Genomic DNA, 19218 nt, shown 5'->3' on the forward strand with positions numbered 1-19218 from the left:
TGGTTTAAAAATTTAGTCTCCCTAGCATTATCCCTCTCAAAGTTCGATTCCTAATTTTCCATTGATCATAGTAATTAGTGTTAATATATTTGTATGTGTATATGACTATGTGAATGAAATAGAAACTACACACTTATTAACAGGGTCGGCCCTGAGGGTGGCGGCCGTCTAGGCTCCCACTCCTAAGAGACTCACATTTTATATAAGACACACATATATACATGTGTGTGTATATATAAATTAATTTTACAGACTTTGAGTCTTTGTCTAAATATATATACAATAGCCCATTGCCTCTGCAGAAATAAGTTTTTCAAAGTTAAAGTTGATAAAATCTTATCTTCGGTCAACTATGTCGCAAAAGAAGATTGAATGAGTTAGATATTTTTTAATTGAAAAAGTTACTAAACTTAATTAGTACATTTACATATGAAAATGCGAGATATGTAATATTTAAGCAATATATTTTTTTGACGAAAATCAGAAAAATCTCGGCCTCTAGTTCAAAGCTCGCCTAGACATATAAACGAATATTTTCTTTTTCTCCTTTTGGGCGTGAATGTTTGAATTTATGGTTTATAGATAGTGGGAATTGGCAAGTCAAAAAATCGAAACCCTCACATGGTGAAATGGGGCCAACAATTTTGACCAAAAATATAGGGTCAACAATTTTGGCCAAAAAAAAAGTGGGCCAACAACTTATGTTATGACATTAAGAAAAAACATAACTAATGGTAATGATATGATTACCATCCATGATGTCCCATGCCAACACTATACTTCCGATCATGACATGGAGAAACCCCATGAAAGTTTTATCTCACGTTAGCATCTTATCCTCCTATAAATTCAATGCTGCAAAAGCTAGAGAAAGTGGCCAACCAAACAACAAAGCCGAAGTCTTTTTCCATCAAACTTTTTCATAAAGTTTGGAATTTTGGAGGGAAACGAAACTTGGGTTCTTGTTGGTTTTTAATTTCAAGCTACTAGCTAGCCAAGTTCCAAGCTGTTCTTCTTCAATGGAGATCAGTTGTGATATTCAGAAAGCTGGCCACAGTTTTAGACGAAGTGGTTCTTCCTTCTGGATTGACAATGGCAGCGGAGTTTTCTCAACGTCTTCGCACGGAGAGGACGATGAGGAAGCTCTCAAATGGGCTGCTCTTCAGAGACTTCCAACGTTTCAGCGCTTGAAGAAAGGCCTGCTCGCTACTCCTCAAGGGGAGACCAACGAAGTTGACGTGAGCAATCTTGAAGTGAAAGAAAGGAAGAATTTGATCGAGCGGTTAGTTGGAGTAGCCGAGGAGGATCATGAGAACTTCTTGTTGAGACTCAAGAACCGCATTGATAGGTGAGAATTCAAAATTTTCGCAACTCTGCGTGTTGCCATCTTCTCGGTTTTTGATAATGATGGGGGTTGTTTTACTTGGTTTTTATCTCAGAGTTGGAATTAATCTTCCAAAAATTGAAGTTAGATTCCAGCATTTGAAAATTGCAGCTGAAGCTTATGCAGGAAGCAGGGCTCTGCCTACAGTTTTTAATTACTGTGTCAATTTAGTGGAGGTAAATGATTAACTACTAGAGTTCCAAGTTCTCCATTGCATGTTTGGACCCGTCTGATAACCATTTCATTTTTAGTTTTAGTACATTCTTACTGAATATTTGTTTTCGGCTTCCTAAGGGTTTGTTGAACTCCGTTCATATTCTTCCTAGCAAGAAAAAGCACTTGTCTATCCTCAGAGATGTTAGTGGGATCATTAGGCCTTGCAGGTGAGAGAACGTTGCAAATTTGGTTCATCTGTGTTTTGTGTTTCGGTCGGAAAATAAAATCTGACCTGGTTGATCATGTGTTTATTGTACAGAATGACACTGCTTTTGGGTCCTCCGAGTTCCGGAAAGACCACTCTCCTGTTGGCTTTGGCTGGAGAGCTTGACCGGGATCTTCAGGTTAAACAACACGAAATCTGGGTTTCTGATTTCCGGTTTTAGCTTCAGGGGTTGCTCTTGGTTTTTGTCACTCGTTTATCTGAGAAAAAAATTGTTGTGCAGTTTTCAGGACGTGTGACGTACAATGGTCACGGCATGCATGAGTTTGTGCCTCAGAGGACTGCTGCCTATATCAGCCAACATGATGTTCATATGGGAGAATTGACAGTCGGAGAAACATTGAACTTCTCTGCAAGATGCCAAGGGGTCGGAGACCGTTATGGTGGGTTTAGAGAACTGACTTCTGTTCAATTTTCAGAATCAAACTGATGACTCTATTAATCGTTGTTGGTTTGAATTATGGCAGAGATCCTAGTCGAGTTAAGTAGACGAGAGAAAGAAGCGAATATTAAGCCGGATGCAGACATAGATATCTACATGAAGGTGAGAAACAAGAAAAGCTACTTAGCAGAACTTAGATATCTACTTGAGAGGTCAATTAGTTAGTTAGTTAGTGTGTTGTTAATTATGTTTTCGGAATAATCAACAATTTACGTACTGTTAATTCACTGTTTCGGTTAATATAGGCGGTGGCATCAGAAGGCCAGAGGGTACAAGTGGTGACAGATTATACACTAAAGGTAAAATCACCTTTATATTTTGTACTAAGAGAAGGATTTTCTGAAAATTACCCTTTATTGATCAGAAATTCATTTGATTTTTCCAGATTTTGGGATTAGATGGATGTGCAGATACCTTGGTGGGGGATAACTTGATAAGGGGCATCTCCGGCGGACAAAAGAAACGACTCACAACTGGTAGAAACATAATTCTAGTTCTTAATAAACCACATGATTTTCAAAATTTTAAGCTAGTGATTTTGATTAATGAATTTTATATAGGTGAGATGTTGGTTGGACCGGCTAAGGCATTGTTCATGGACGAAATATCTACGGGTTTGGATAGCTCAACAACATATCAAATCGTGAATTCGATCAAGCAATATGTTCACATTCTCAATGGGACTGCATTCATCTCACTGCTGCAACCAGCACCTGAGACTTATGAACTATTTGATGACATTGTTCTCCTTTCTGATGGTCACATCGTGTACCAAGGTCCTCGTGAAAATGTTCTTGAATTTTTCGAATCCATGGGGTTCAGATGTCCTGAGAGGAAAGGCGTGGCGGACTTCCTGCAAGAAGTATGTCACTACATAGATGTGGTTTGAGCATTACACATAAAAGTGTCATATTAATTTTCCATGAGTGAATAAATCATAATATTGAATGTTGTAGGTGACATCAAGGAAAGATCAGGAGCAGTATTGGGCAAGCAGAGATGAGCCTTACAGGTTCATCACGGTCGAAGAATTTGTCGAGGCATTCCAATCATTTCACATCGGGCGCAAACTTAGAGATGAACTCGCAACTCCATTTGACAAGGCCAAGAGCCACCCAGCTGCATTAACAACCAAAAGATATGGCGTTAGTAAAACTGAACTGTTGAAAGCTTGCTTTGCGAGGGAGTTCTTGCTCATGAAGAGGAACTCATTTGTCTACCTTTTCAAGCTTGCCCAAGTAATGTTTTCCTTTATTCGACTTACTCAATGCTTCACGCAAACTTACATGTTTTTAATCTTTATTAAAAGTTTCCTTATTTTCTTTAGCTCTCAATCTTGGCTATGATTACAATGACATTGTTCCTACGAACTGAGATGCATCGCAATTCAGTAGATGACGGGGTAATTTATGCTGGTGCTTTGTTCTTCTCCCTGGTTGCTGTTATGTTCAATGGACTGGCAGAGCTTTCGATGACTGTTACAAAACTCCCGGTATTTTATAAGCAGAGAAACCTCCTCTTCTTTCCGCCGTGGACATATACCCTTCCCTCGTGGATCCTAAAGATCCCTATCACCTGTGTTGAAGTTGTGGTTTGGGTATTTATGACCTATTATGTCATCGGATATGATCCAAATGTCGGAAGGTAAAAATAACTAGAAAATTCCCCTACCTTTTTCATGTTTTCTCCATCCGAAATGATAAATATTTATGCACATTATGCAGGTTGTTTAAGCAATGGCTTCTACTCCTACTCATTAATCAGATGGCTTCGGGGTTGTTCCGATTCATTGCTGGAGTTGGTAGAAGCATGACTATTGCAAGCACATTCGGATCATTTGCACTTGTCATGCTTTTCTCCTTGGGTGGTTTTGTTCTGTCAAGAGGTATAACAGTAAAAAAAAAAAAAAAAAACTTACTGTTTCATTACATACTGGTATTTGAACTTGTATATTTATCTTTTGGTTTGGATGGCGCAGTCGATATAAAGAAATGGTGGATGTGGGGCTACTGGATATCGCCTTTGATGTACGGACAGAATGCAATAGTAGTCAATGAGTTCCTCGGAAAGAGTTGGAGACATGTAATTCCTTTGAAAATTCATTTCAAACATTCTAGTTTTTGTGTTTTGTCCCCAATTCATATTCTAAGTTCTTTTTTACCTTGAAGGTTCTTCCGAACTCAACGGAACCATTGGGAGTCGCTGTTCTGAAGTCACGCGGATTCTTTACAGAGCCTCGTTGGTATTGGATTGGCGCAGGAGTATTGGCTGGATACATGCTTATATTCAACTTCTTTTTCACTTTGGCTCTCACTTATCTAAAGCGTGAGTACTTTCGTCTTAATTCTTTGCATCAAATCTTCAAAGCGACAGTTAACTCAGAATATATAAACACTGTGCAGCAATTGGGAAGCCACAGGCTGTTAAGTTGGAAGATCCTATCTCGACTCCTCAAATTAGTAGAGGTAATATATCTTACATTCATGGATGTCGCTTTTGTGTGCAATTGTCTATCCGGCATAAATTTTTTGATCTTTTTGACAAAACCAAATTTTGTGGGTGTACAGAAAATGGAAATGGAAGTAACTCCTCCAGGTCTTCCTCAATTACAAAAGAAGCTACTAATGACGCAAATGGTAACAAGAAAAGAGGAATGGTTCTTCCGTTCGAACCACATTCCATCACCTTTGATGAAATCACATACTCCGTGGACATGCCACAGGTGATGTATATGCAACCAAAGTAAAATGTGTCTGACACTTGACAAGCTTGTGCAAATCCAAAATTGTGACACATTTCTTTGAATCGAAATTGCAGGAAATGAAGAATCAAGGTGTTCCCGAGGATAAACTGGTGCTCATTAGGCGTGTAAGTGGTGCTTTTAGGCCTGGTGTTTTGACAGCTCTAATGGGAGTGAGTGGGGCTGGTAAAACAACTCTAATGGACGTACTAGCCGGTAGAAAAACTGGAGGATATATTGAGGGAAATATCACAATTTCCGGGTACCCAAAAAAGCAGGAATCGTTTGCCCGGATTTCTGGATATTGTGAGCAGAATGACATCCACTCTCCTCATGTTACTGTCTATGAATCCTTGATGTACTCAGCATGGCTGCGTTTATCTTCAGAAATCGATTCTGAAACCAGGAAGGTTGGTATTCGAGCTTTGTAAGCTTAAATTTAATTCTTTATGAACTGATGGAAAATTAGGTCCAGTTATTAAGGCAACTACTGGCCTCATTGTCATTATGTTTCATAAACTTGAACATGATTGCAGATGTTCGTTGAGGAAGTTATGGGACTTGTGGAGCTAAATCCGTTGAGGCAAGCACTAGTAGGGTTGCCTGGTGCGAGCGGTCTTTCAACTGAGCAGCGTAAGAGGCTGACCATTGCGGTTGAACTAGTGGCTAACCCCTCCATAATATTCATGGATGAACCGACTTCAGGCTTGGATGCAAGAGCTGCAGCCATTGTTATGCGAGCAGTTAGGAACACCGTGGACACTGGAAGAACAGTTGTCTGCACCATCCATCAGCCAAGCATTGACATATTTGATGCTTTCGATGAGGTGAAAATCAAAATCTTCTTTGATACAAATTGTTTGAACTTTGAACTCTATTTTGACTGGTCTTTTCTACTTGAGTATGATATATGTAACATGTCGTTGCAGCTATTCCTACTGAAGAAAGGAGGACAAGAGCTCTACGTAGGACCATTAGGCCGCCATTCTTGCAATTTGATCAAGTACTTTGAGGTATAGTGAATGAAGAAATTTCAAGCCTTGATAGCTTTATAATTGTTGAAGGTTTTCTAATGCATGCACATTAATATCTAGGGGATCGATAACGTCAGTAAAATTAGGGATGGCTACAATCCAGCAACATGGATGTTGGAAGTCACTTCGTCAGCCAAAGAAATGGCTATGGAGATTGATTTTGCTGAAGTGTATAAGAAATCAGAACTGTACAGGTTTGTTTATTACCTATTGGCCTAAGAAACCATTTACAAAAGAATGTCTCTCTTCGTAAACCAGATTTGTTGAGAAAATGTACTTATATATGGCATAATTGCAGGAGAAACAAAGCACTTATTGCAGAACTAAGCAACCCTGCTTCTGGTTCTAAGGATCTTCATTTTCCTACTCAATACTCTCAGCCCTTTTTATCCCAATGCGTAGCTTGCTTATGGAAACAACATTGGTCCTATTGGCGCAATCCGCCATACACAGCCATCAGGTTGATCTACACAACCATCGTAGCATTGATGTTCGGCACAATGTTCTGGAACCTTGGCTCCAAAACGTAAGTCACAATGCCTCGCACATAAAAGATAAATATACTCTAACCAATACGTCTTGCTTCCAATGTAACTATGAAACTTTTGAGTACAGAACGAAAGAAAAGGATCTCTTCAATGCAATTGGTTCAATGTACGCTGCTGTTCTCTTTCTCGGTATCAAAAATTCCACAACGGTGCAGCCTGTTGTGGACTGTCGAAAGAACAGTCTTCTACAGAGAACGAGCTGCTGGAATGTATTCTGCCTTGGCATACGCCTTTGCACAGGTGACTAATCATACATTTTACCTAAGACTAGCCTATATTAAATTTAATTTATACGATTACTTGCATTATTTATCTTATCTTATGCCAAGCTTCCATATTTCGTTGCAGGTTACAATTGAGATCCCTTATGTTTTTGTACAAGCCCTTGTCTATAGTGTCATAGTTTACGCAATGATCGGGTTTGAATGGACTCTGGCTAAATTCTTGTGGTACTTATTCTTCATGTATTTCACATTTTTGTACTTCACCTACTATGGCATGATGGGAGTGGCCTTGACGCCGAATCAACACATAGCCGCTATAAATTCCAGCGCATTTTACGCAATATGGAATGTCTTCTCGGGGTTCATAATCCCACGGACTGTAAGTGTTGCTTTGCCCTTAGTTCCTAACTTATGCAGGCTTTGATGTCCTTAGAAGTTAAAACATATACTGATGTTTTATTTTCTGATCCTGCAATTTTCATTCGTGTTCATTTCGCCAACGGCAGAGGATTCCTATATGGTGGAGATGGTACTATTGGGCGTGTCCGATGGCCTGGACCTTGTACGGACTGGCTACATCGCAGTTTGGAGACATACAGGACGAGCTCGAGACGGGTGCAACAGTGGAAGAATTCATGAGGCAGTACTTCGGTTTCAAGCAAGAATTTATCGGAGTGGTTGCAGCTGTGGTTGTTGGATTCGCTCTACTCTTTGCACTTATCTTTGCCTTGTCCATCAAGATGTTGAGTTTCCAGAGGAGATGAATATTTTGTTGCTTGTACATCAAGAATGCAGGAACTGCTTTGATCTTATGTGCAACTTTTTGTAATTGGTCAATCCCTTCCTAAGTTTATAAATGTTATAATTCTTTTGGTACAAACACTCCAATGAATGGAGATAGAGCTATGATACAACACTATCATAGCATAAATATAAACAATTTAATATTAAAATTGAAGTGTTAGATTTAGTATTTAATCCAAATTTTATAAGAAAAAATATTTCTTTTATTCAAGTTAAATTCTAATATAATTTTAATTAAGTACTAGAGAGAATTCAAACTTGAGTACATAGTAGAGAGCACACTGTTCTAACCAACCTCTTTAAACTAATATGTTTAATCAACCAAAAAAGGGGCGTTTTGATATAGGCGCCTCGTTTTTTAATTTTTTAGATTAAACATACGCTCCTTTTGAAAATTTGATCAAACATTTTCCTAAAATTTTGGTTATTAATTTCAGTTTTTCACATAAGTTCAATTTTGTTTAGAATTTTAGTTTTTCACGACTTCTCCTGGACATTTCATTTTTTTTTTCTTTTCCTATTATCCCTATATTTATGCATTTATTATCCATCTTTATGCATTTTTTTATTGTTTGTTATGATTTTTACTTTTTTTTTTTTTGTGAATATAGTAGGATATTTATAAAAAAAAATTGTTAGATTTTATTATTTAGAAAACCCAACACATAATAAAGATTTGTTTGATTATATAGCTACATTTAATTACCTATAATATAGACACATTTAATTTTATAGTGGATTTGATTTTTTGTATTTCTCGGTAAATTTGGAATGTAAATGTATCAAAAAGAGTTATTTGATAGAGACATTTGGTTTTGTGGTACATTTGGGATTTTTTTGTTCATTTGGTCTTTTAGTACATTTAGAATCTAAACGTACCAAAAAGGTTACCTGACAATGGGCACATTTGGTTTTATGGTACATTTGGTTTTTCTGTACATTTGAAATCTAAACGTACCAAAAGGGTTACATAACAATAGGTACATTTGGTTTTATGGTACATTTGAATTTTTGGTACATTTGGTTTCTCGTACATTTGAAATCTAAACGTAGCAAAAGTCGATACTTTTGTTCTCAAATGTACCATAAGTTTTAAGTATATTTTTTTATATATCTATATGTGAAAAAAAATATGTATTGAAGACTTTTTATTGAGACATTTTTAATAGAAGGAGAATTTTTTTTTTAAATACTGATAATAAGGAAATGAGGAATTAGTTAATTAATCTTTTATTTTATTTTATTAAAAAAATATCATTTAATGCGTAGAAGGGGATTGACGAAATTAAATTCCTATATTATAGACAATTAGTTGCTAAGCTACCTTATGCCTCTACATAAATGCATTTAAATTAATAACATGGAAATTAAATAAATAGAAAATTATTGAGATGACAATTGATCAAAGCACCTTAATCAAATCTTTAAAAGGGATGAATGTTTAATCTAACAATTATAAAAAATATATAGGGCATTCTAATTTTCCTGTTTAAATATGATTACTCCACTCTAACTAATACCGAGACTTTTTGTGGTAATACCCCACACCTGATGGATTGGGCAGGTGGTAAAGTTGGGGACATTATCGGTGTCGTTAGTGTGAGACCCCTGGGCTCGTCGATCTAAAAAAAATTTCAACATAGTATCAGAGGCCTCGGTTACGGGCTTGTCACAAGTAAGTGTGGGCTTAGAAACAAGCTTGGATTCTTAACATAGAGCCGGCTCTCTGAGTTTTTAAAGGGCACTTCCTGAAAAGACTGAAAACAAGTCTAGACTCCATTGGAGCCGACCTCTGAGTTTCAATTGCCGATGTGTGGACCTTCACGTGTGAACTACTAAATGAGGTTACACGTGAGAAGGCGTGTTAGCAGTCTCACATCGGTGGGGGTAAAGAAAAGCAATAACTTTAAATAGGATTACCCCACTCTAATTAATACCGATGCCTTTTTGTGGTAAAACCCTACACCTAACGGATTGGCCAGGTGGTAAAGTTGGGAATAATATTGGTATCATTACTCATTAGAATGGGCCCCCTAGGCCCGTCAATATAAAAAATTCCAACATGGTATCAGAGCCAAGGTTCATGCCCATGCAAGCTAATGAGCTTGTCACCAATAAGGAAATAATCCAGGACTCTTAACATAGAGCCGGCCTCTGAGTTCCATTGAAAGTAAGTCTGGACTATTAACATAAAGCCGACTTCTGAGTTTCAATTGGCGATGTGTGAATCTTTGCGTATAAACCACTAAATGGTCCCACATTGGTGGGTGAAAAAGAAAATCATGGGTTTAAATATGATTACCCAACTCTAACTAATATTGAGATATTTTTTGATAAAACCCTACATCTGATAGATTGGACAGATGGTAAAGTTAAAGACAGTTTCAATGTTATTAAAGTGAGGCGCCTGGGCCCACGGATGCAAAAATCCAACATGCATATCGTCCACACCATTTCCTTTGGGTAGCTTTCTTTGATGAATTTGTATGCCGTGGAGTGGATGATTCCCTACCGTCCACTCAGCAATCATAACACATTCCGCTCCAATTTCTCAATTTTTTAGAAAATTCGAATTGAATCTTTGAAAAAAAAAAAGAGAAGCAGTTCGTTCATCTTCTCGTTTGTTTTTATTTTTATTTTTTCTTGGAAATCCAAGGCATCTTCATCTCCCTCGTTTTTCTGCCATAATTTTGAGGAACAAAAAAGAAGAACAGCAGAAGATGAGTGGGTTGAAGCCAATGGACGCTGAGCAACTCAGAGAGAATGCCCACAAAATGGTAGATTTCATTGCTGATTACTACAAAACCATTGAGGATTTCCCTGTCCTCAGCCAAGTTCAGGTTTCAACTCTCAATCCCATCTCTCTCTCTCTCTCTCTCTCTCTCTCTCTCTCTCTCTCAATTTTCTTTTACGAGCAATATTCTACATTAAACTAATTTATACCGTTAGAAGGGGATTCAAACTCGGTGCACTGGGTGGTTGTTGTGTTGCACATCCTTTCAACCAATATGGCTATGCACACGCGTTCCTTTCTCTCTTATATTTTAAATGCAAAGCCAATTTGAACTCTGAAGAAATCTCTATTTCTTCCGTTTATCAGTGTTGCCATTAGGTTTTGTGAAAACTTTTCAAAGTTTGAATCTAAGTATTGGAAGTATTCCACATATATTGGCACAGATGATGACTCAGTTAATTCAAGTTTTTCTGTTGTTATAACTTTAGTCACATTTTGCAGCCTGGATATCTTCGTGATCTTTTACCGGATTCTGCGCCTACCTATCCCGAGTCTTTGCAACAAGTTTTCGATGGTGAAATTTCTAATAGGGTTCTTATGTTCTAGATTTTCTTGCATACCTATTGCAAATGTGTATACAAAAGAAAATTCATGGCCTGATTATATATGTTTGATTTATATGACTCATGTGACATAAACATATGTGAAAAGCAAACTTTTATGTGGTTGCAGACATTCAGGCTAAGATTTTACCAGGGGTAACGCATTGGCAGAGCCCAAATTTTTTCGGATACTACCCTTCAAACAGCAGTGTTGCCGGATTCCTAGGCGAGATGCTAAGTGCAGGCCTTAACATTGTGGGGTTTAGTTGGATAACTTCTCCAGCAGCAACTGAACTTGAAATGATCGTCTTGGATTGGTTTGCTAAAATGCTTAAACTTCCTGAAGAATTTCTTTCAGCAGGTGAGATGATTGTTCTCTATACAACTATATTTTTTTAATGAATTTCTCATAAAAAATTGTGCTTTTTCTCCTTTATCAATAGATGAAGAAAGATATTTCTTCAACCGTTGAGCTTCTGGACTTATAGTCAGATATATTGTTGCAGGACAAGGCGGTGGAGTGATACAAGGCACAGCTAGTGAAGCAATTCTGGTTGTACTATTGGCTGCTCGTGATAGGATTTTGAGGGCGGAAGGAAAAGAAGCCCTTGAGAAGCTTGTTGTGTATGCATCTGATCAAACACATTCAGCTTTGCAAAAGGCTTGTCAGGTACCTTCCTTATGTGCTCTAGTATCAACATAGTTGTATATATTGTAAACACTTAAATTCAGCTTGCTATATTGATAATATCTTTCATTTTTAATGATTTTTATTGTTTAATGGCAGATAGGGGGAATCCATCCTGAGAATTGCAGGATGCTGAGTACCGATTCCTCTACTAACTATGCCCTTTCTCCCAATGTACTTAATGAGGCGATTTCAAATGACATCGCAGATGGTTTAGTTCCATTTTTCTTATGTGCAACAGTAAGATACAAAGAAACTTCAGATCCTAAGCATGTTTCCATTTTGTTCTTGAAATGTTCATTAACGGGATAAATTTTGGTTTAAAAACAAATATTCGAACTATTTAGAATAATGGAATAAGTTTACCACATGCATAAAATTAGAATCCTTATTAACTAAAGAAACTTTGCATCTGTACTTTTAGGTTGGTACTACTTCATCAACGGCTGTTGATCCTTTGCTAGAACTGGGAAAGATTACTAAGGTGACAAATGAATCATCTAATCTGCTTTATGGTTTATCAATTTTATGCAAAACCTCTTTTAATACAAAGATCGTGTACATTAAACTTTTGTGACATACTCTTGTCAATAATTGTAATTCTTCGCATTTTCTCAGAGCAATGGAATGTGGTTCCATGTGGATGCTGCATACGCTGGTAGCGCTTGTATATGTCCAGAATACCGAAACCACATTGATGGTGTTGAAGAAGCCGACTCATTTAACATGAATGCACATAAATGGTTTCTTACGAACTTTGATTGTTCGTTGCTCTGGATCAAGGTATGTCATTACGCGGTTGTGCACATTGTTCATCTGCTAATTACTTTGTACTTCCTCCAGGTTTTGCCAACTGCTACTCTCTCTACGAACCACATGCGAGCATCAGTTCTGAAGAATTTGCGCAATACCATTATCATTTTCTGCATTCACGATATGAACTTTGAGAACTGCCCAAATAGTTCTACATGAATTGTACTTCCATGCAGTCAACTTGTAATGGAAACGTGTGATCCTGTGGGAAATTAATATGCTCGTTCATTAATTGTCGGAGATTTAGCATGACAATTTTGCCTTGTGACAAAATATCTGTTTTGTGTGACACCGTTTTGCTATCGTTTTCCAGTTCTTGTGATTGATTAATAGAGCATATACTTATTTACTTATAACAGGATAGAAACGCTTTGGTCCAGGCGCTGTCTACAAATCCTGAGTTCCTTAAAAACAAGGTAATTTTCTCCTAAATTATCTTCTTTACTATTAGCTATGGGTATTTCACACTAGCGTTTTCTCCCTTCTGCACTTCTTCCATTGTTTCCATCCCTTAATTCTCCCTTGATTATTACGTTGTTGATCCTGCAGGCCTCTGAAGCAAACCTGGTTGTGGATTACAAAGATTGGCAAATTCCACTTGGACGTCGGTTTAGGTGTGCCTTTGAACATTTTTTTCACATATATAGTTAGATTGGTCTTTTGAGTACTCGAAGCTCATATATGCAACCTAGTTGGGAGAAAATCAATATATTTACTTTCGTAAGGTTCCCAAACGCGGCAATATAACTCTCCGTTGTACTGCGCTCAGTGACATTGGGTTGTCTTAGCCCTAATTTAGTACTGAAGTGATTCTGAAAAAAAACCAAAAACACATAGCTGCAAAACCCAGCTTTGAAAAACCAGTTTTTTTTCACATCTGTTCATAAAAGTTTATCAAACACTATAATACTGTTTTTTTTTTTTTTTTCCAAAGGCACTTTTACAAAAAAGTTTACCAAACACTCTGCTGCTTTATTTCATAGTTGATTATTCTCACAACACATTAAAGACAGTTTTTTTTTCAAAACATAGTAATACCAAACCAGCCATTAGTAGTAGAGAGATCATTTAGAGTAGAATCTCTCTCTTTAAGAAGGTAAGCTAATGTCGAGCCTGGTAGCGTGGACTTATAACTAAGTAGAGGATTAAAGTGATTGGTTGCTTGGATGAAGCCTAACCAGGTGAGGTTACGGTGGTCTTGGTCTGTTTGGTGAAATCACACAATGCGCATCCTTAAGCCCTCGGGTTAGTAGGGTCCCCCATCCACCATGATTGGACACCTAATAAAAAAAAAAAGGAAAAAAAAAAAGAATGTAAGTTAATAAACTAACACATTAAAGCTAATATCTGAGTGTTATATATCGACTGCTGCTTCCAGATCACTAAAACTATGGATGGTGCTAAGACTTTATGGTCTGGAGAATCTACAATCCTACATAAGAAACCATATCGATTTGGCTAAATGCTTCGAAGATCTTGTTGCTCAAGACTCCAGGTTTGAGGTAATTAATTGTATTCCTAGTGAAGTTTCTTGTTTGACTACTATATTTCATTACAAGTTGAATGCTGCAATATTATGAACATTTACCTTGTTGATAATTCACCATAACTGGCAGATTGTTACTCCCCGAATATTTTCGTTGGTTTGTTTCCGTCTTCTACCCCCTCACAACGATGAAACTTATGCGACGAAACTGAACCATGACCTACTAGATACTGTAAACTCGACTGGAAAAATTTTCGTTTCTCACACGGTAAGCTCACTATTTGGTATCGTTGACACCTTTTCTCTGTTGTAAATTCGCAATTCCTGATGATACCAACATGTTATATATGCAGGTCTTGTCAGGAAAGTACGTATTACGTTTTGCAGTAGGAGCTCCATTGACTGAGGAGAGGCATGTGCTTGCAGCATGGAGGCTTTTGCAGGAGGAGGCTTCTGCCCTCCTTGCACCTCTTTAGTTTTTAGGATATGATTTATTTCTGTCTAACCCTAAACTATATTATGCAAATGTGGGTTATGGTAGTTGGTCAAAGCAGTGTGACGGTCTCTTAGAATAAATTAAAGTAGTTTAAAAAAACTATATAATAAATAAAAAAGTGCGCAAAGCTCTTATTTATACAAATAGGAAATCGTAATTAAATTTACAAGAAGAGCGGTGGAAGTGAGGGGAATAAATAAGAAGAATTAATGGAAACATCTTGAAAGTCAATATAACTTAGGGTCTGTTGATAACCATTTTTAATTTTTATTTTTTGGCTTTTACTTTGGTGCTTGATATATGAGGAAATATATGTGAATAACAGTGAAAACCAAAAACTAAATACGAAATGGCAGTCAAACAAATCCTTAAAATAGTTTTTGGCTTTTGATTTTTAGTTTTTAGTTTTCATTTTGTGTACTGTCTTATACATATATTCTACCTTTGTCCTCTATCAGTCATCCACTCTAGCTTTTACATCCCTCCTTCCTCTTATGTATTTTTCAAAAATAAAAACTAATAACTAACATGAACAATAACTAATAACTAAAAATGAAATAATATTAGTTATGATCTCTGAGATTTGCATAATTTCTCATGTTGGTCTCTGAGATTTGAAATCTATATGATTGATCCCTAAGGATGTAGTCAAATTAGAATTTGACATGATTTTAATGGACTTTAAAATCAGAGGGTAGTCAATTAGGATTTTAGAAAATGATTTTAAAAGACTTTGAAATCATGGTATAGTCAAATTAGGATTTAAGAAGATTTTAAAAATACATCCAAATCCAGAGATAGTCAAATGAGATTTTAAAAGACATTTTTAGAATGATTCTAAATCTATGGGTATTCAAAAAATAAAGATTTGTTAATATTTCATGAAGAAATGGATTTCATTGGATTGAAGAGCTTGAAGTATATATACCCAACACCAAATACAATCCCACCTCAACCCCTAGGATTTCTTTCAAGCTTATGTTCCATTCTCTCTCTTCGGCCCTCACTTCTCAGCCATAAGCAGCAGGAGAACTACTTCACTGGTCCATATACTGGTGAATCAATACTCACTCGCACACCTTTGACCCTTTCCACTATTGTTCTCTATATTTTTATGCCTCAATTTGATAAAGGGTCGGTTAAACTCATTGAATCTGCCATGGAAGTGGTAAGTTTGTCAATAAAGTTCCAGATTGACTTGAGCTACGGAAATATACCATTTCAAATCAAATCCTAGACGTTTGATTACCAATCCAATCTGCAAAGTAAGACCAAAATTCAAAACCCACCATCTATAATGTAAGAACATATTGACCCACTGGTAAAAAATCAAAACCAAAGAAGAAGAATTTGATTTGCACCTAAAACTCCAATTGAATCACTCAACCATGCTCCGAATTGAATTTGAATAAAAAACAATCATTCTTCAAGTAGACAGAAAATGGATAAGACAATTAAAAAGTGTAAATTGGGTTGACAAGTCGGCTTGAAAAGAAAGCAGCCGCACAATCATGTTTTAGGGCACGGAGGGAGAAAATGGTTTTTCTTTTGTTATTTGAAAAAAAAAAACAATCTAATAAAGATAAATGAAAAGAAAAGACTAATGCAAATTCATCAAAATCTACAAATAAAATCCATACAAATCCACAAAAATCTATAATATAAATTCATATAAATCTGTCAAAATCCATATAGAATTGTAAGTACATTAAAATCCTTTGAAATCTGTCATTTAAAAAAAATCTATTAAAATCCTCTGAAATCCAAATTGACTAAACCCTCTAAGTTTGTCAACTATCAATCATTTTGATTATTCCGTAAAAAATCTCCATTATACAAGAATAAAAGGACCAAAATGCCCTTAATTTTGTCAAATCATTTTGGTCTATTGTTTATTAAATTGAGGGTATATTTGTCATTTTGATCCTTATTTAACGTAATATTGAACAGAAAGACCAAAATGATTGATGGTGGACAATCTTATGGACCACTTCTATTGATTTCAAATCTCAGAGACCAAAATGATGTGTTATGTAAATCTCAGAGACCATTTTGGCTAAAAAACCCAATAATATTCAAACAATGGAGTAGAAATCAATATTCTCTTTTGTTGCATCTTCCAGCATGAATGGTATATCTGTTTCCTAGCCGACACACTTCTAGACTAACACAAACACTCGTTTTAAAACATTACACGGAAATAATCTGATTCATTCATTTTCGATTCCTATTTGAACCTGTTTGCAGGGTGATGGTAAAAGTTTATTTTTCAGAAACTGCTACCACTTTTTATACGAAACTGTTAGCTTTAAATACGTTCAAATTACATATCGAAATGCAGTAATTTTTAGATTAATATTTGATTTGTGGGGTAATAAAATTACAGATATTTTATCTCAAGCTAAAAGAAATCATTAAAATTACATATCGCAACGCACAAGTTTAATGTGCCAGTGCCATCACATTCACTTCAACTATCCAAATCATATCTTTTCGTTTGGTAGATTTTGTGGAACACGTTGCTTCCATCTTTTAGACAAATGTTAACCACATATGTCACTACCAACTTTCACAATCGATCTTTATCACAATTTATCCCATGTATATAATAATTTTTTGGGTAAATTACATAAAACTACCTTAATTATTGGGTCAGTCACAGTTTCATACCCCGTTTTTAAAAAATTTCAATTTCATACCTCATCTACGAATTTGTTACAATTTCATATCTTCCGTCAGTTGTCTGTCAATTCCTCCATTAAATATTGACGTGGCTTGAGACGGGACCCACTTTCTATTAAAAATTAATTAAATGTTCAAAAAATTAATTAAATATTAAAAAAAAAAACACCAAAAAAAATCCAAACCCACACCCAGATCCCCTTCCCATCTTCCCCATTGACCTGTGTTCCTCACCCTCCTTGCCCTCCCTCCCCCCCCCCCACCCCAAACCCTTCCTTCCAACCCAGAACCCCACCCCCACCTCCCCCGCAACCTTTTTCTCTCTCCCGAGCCTCCCAACCACCTCCCTTTCCTCCACTCTTCGAACTCGACCCCTCTAAGCCCAACCCGACCATCCACCTAGACGACAATCCCAAACCCCCCTCACCACTAGTAGCAGCAACGACATCATGCTCGTCACCAAGATCCTGATCCACATCGCTACACCCAAATTGTGATCAGCTCCAACGAGGGTGAGCAAGATAGGTCTAGTGAAGGTAATGGTCGTAGAGCTCCTAGTACTCAAGGACCAGTTAAGGTGGTCCGACTTCGACGGGAATGAAGGGTTGGGTGGGGTGCGACGATCTGGACAATCTGGGTTCAGATTTGTTTCTGATTGTTTTTATTTTATTTTAATTTTTTAAGTTTTGAATGGGAGGGGAGGTGAAGAGAGTGGAGGAGATGGAGGTGGTTGGGAGAAGAGGGGTTGCGGGGGTTGCGGGGGAAGGGGGTCAGGTTCTGGGTTTGGAAGGAAGGTTTTGGGGGCGGGGAAGGGGATCTGGGTGTGGGTTTGGATTTTTTTTATTTTAATTTTTGTTAATATTTAGTTAATATTTAATTAATTTTTTTTAATATTCAATTAATTTTTTAATAGAAAGTGGGTCCCGCCTCAAGCCACGTCAGCATTTAACAGAGGAATTAACAGACAACTGACGGAAGGTATGAAATTGTAACAAATTCGTAGATGAGGTATGACATTGACATTTTTCAAAACGGGATAACTCAATAGTTGAAGTAGTTTTATGTAATTTAACTTTTTTGTCGACATATAACAAAATTATTGTTACTTATTGAGATTCTTATTTTTATAAATTCAACATCAACGGCAGAAAAGGTCCGCACTTTGGTGATAATTGCATGAAAAACTATTTTCTAGCTAGGCATTTGCGGCATGTAAAACGTTCATATATGTGTGTGAAAAATGTTGTCCCTTATCCTTATGCATGTTGAAGAGCGCTATCACCATCACATTTATGATTGGGGAAAATAGAATGCAACATTTCACAAGCCTTGTGGTTGGACGGACGTTATATATGGTACCCTAACCCGACCCTTTTTCCTGCCGTACAAAAATCGGGGTCACCCTGATCATGATTGGCATCTCACCGACAATGAATATTTGTTACTTCTATCATTGATGCCGTGTGTGACATCTCACATCGTCCAGGGGAGTGATCCGTATATGTATATTCCCATCTTTACCTAGCACGAGTCCTTTTGGGAGCTCACTGGCTTTGGGTTCCGTAGGAACTCCGAAATTAAGCGAGAATGGGGTTAGAGCAATCTCATGATGGGAGACCCACTGGGAAGTTGCTCGTGAGTTCCAAAAAACAAAACCGTGAGGGCGTGGTCGGGACCCAAAGCGGATAATATCGTGCTACGGTGGTGGAGCTGGCCCGGGGAGTGATCTGCCTCGGGCCGGGATGTGACAATATGGTATCAGAGCCTAACCCTGGTCATGGTGTGCCGACGAGGACGTCGGGCCCCTAAGGGGGGTGGATTGTGACATCCCACATTGCCCAGGGGAGTGATCCTTATATGTATATTCTCATCTCTACCTAGCATGAGGCCTTTTGGGAGCTCACTGGCTTCGGGTTCAGTAGGAACTCTAAAGTTAAGTGAGAAGGGGGCTAGAGCAATCCCATGATGGGTGACCCACTGGGAAGTTGCTCGTGAGTTCCCAAAAATAAAACCGTGAGGGCGTGGTCGGGGCCCAAAGCGGACAATATCGTGCTACGGTGGTGGAGCGGGCCCAGGAAGTGGTCCCCCCGGACCGGGATGTG

General features: G+C 37.4%; 2 protein-coding genes across 2 annotated transcripts; both read left to right on the top strand.

The window, feature by feature from the left end:
• Nucleotides 1-851: 851 nt before the first annotated feature.
• On the top strand, nucleotides 852-7687 carry LOC103927975 (pleiotropic drug resistance protein 1). The gene is given in 25 exon segments (XM_009336964.3): nucleotides 852-1348; nucleotides 1440-1560; nucleotides 1679-1767; nucleotides 1860-1944; nucleotides 2047-2206; nucleotides 2291-2367; nucleotides 2511-2564; nucleotides 2651-2741; nucleotides 2826-3127; nucleotides 3222-3503; nucleotides 3593-3909; nucleotides 3990-4150; nucleotides 4244-4347; nucleotides 4434-4590; nucleotides 4668-4730; nucleotides 4833-4987; nucleotides 5083-5415; nucleotides 5542-5832; nucleotides 5935-6018; nucleotides 6100-6233; nucleotides 6338-6565; nucleotides 6655-6754; nucleotides 6756-6827; nucleotides 6936-7190; nucleotides 7318-7687. Coding segments are annotated over 25 exon segments (4302 nt in total). The 5' UTR covers nucleotides 852-1019; the 3' UTR covers nucleotides 7576-7687.
• A 2520-nt stretch (nucleotides 7688-10207) lies between these two features.
• LOC103927974 (phenylacetaldehyde synthase) lies at nucleotides 10208-14580 on the top strand. The gene is made up of 12 exons (XM_009336962.3): nucleotides 10208-10455; nucleotides 10851-10923; nucleotides 11082-11312; nucleotides 11458-11621; nucleotides 11739-11879; nucleotides 12064-12123; nucleotides 12258-12422; nucleotides 12812-12868; nucleotides 13002-13066; nucleotides 13831-13954; nucleotides 14069-14206; nucleotides 14292-14580. Exons 1-12 carry the CDS (start codon nucleotides 10336-10338, stop codon nucleotides 14412-14414), a joined length of 1461 nt encoding a protein of 486 aa, XP_009335237.2. The 5' UTR covers nucleotides 10208-10335; the 3' UTR covers nucleotides 14415-14580.
• Nucleotides 14581-19218: the final 4638 nt, after the last annotated feature.

This window comes from the organism of the source record quoted next, unplaced genomic scaffold, assembly GCF_019419815.1.
Source record: "Pyrus x bretschneideri cultivar Hongxiangsu unplaced genomic scaffold, Pyrus_bretschneideri_v1 Contig7, whole genome shotgun sequence".
In the NCBI taxonomy this organism is placed as follows: Eukaryota; Viridiplantae; Streptophyta; class Magnoliopsida; order Rosales; family Rosaceae; genus Pyrus; species Pyrus x bretschneideri.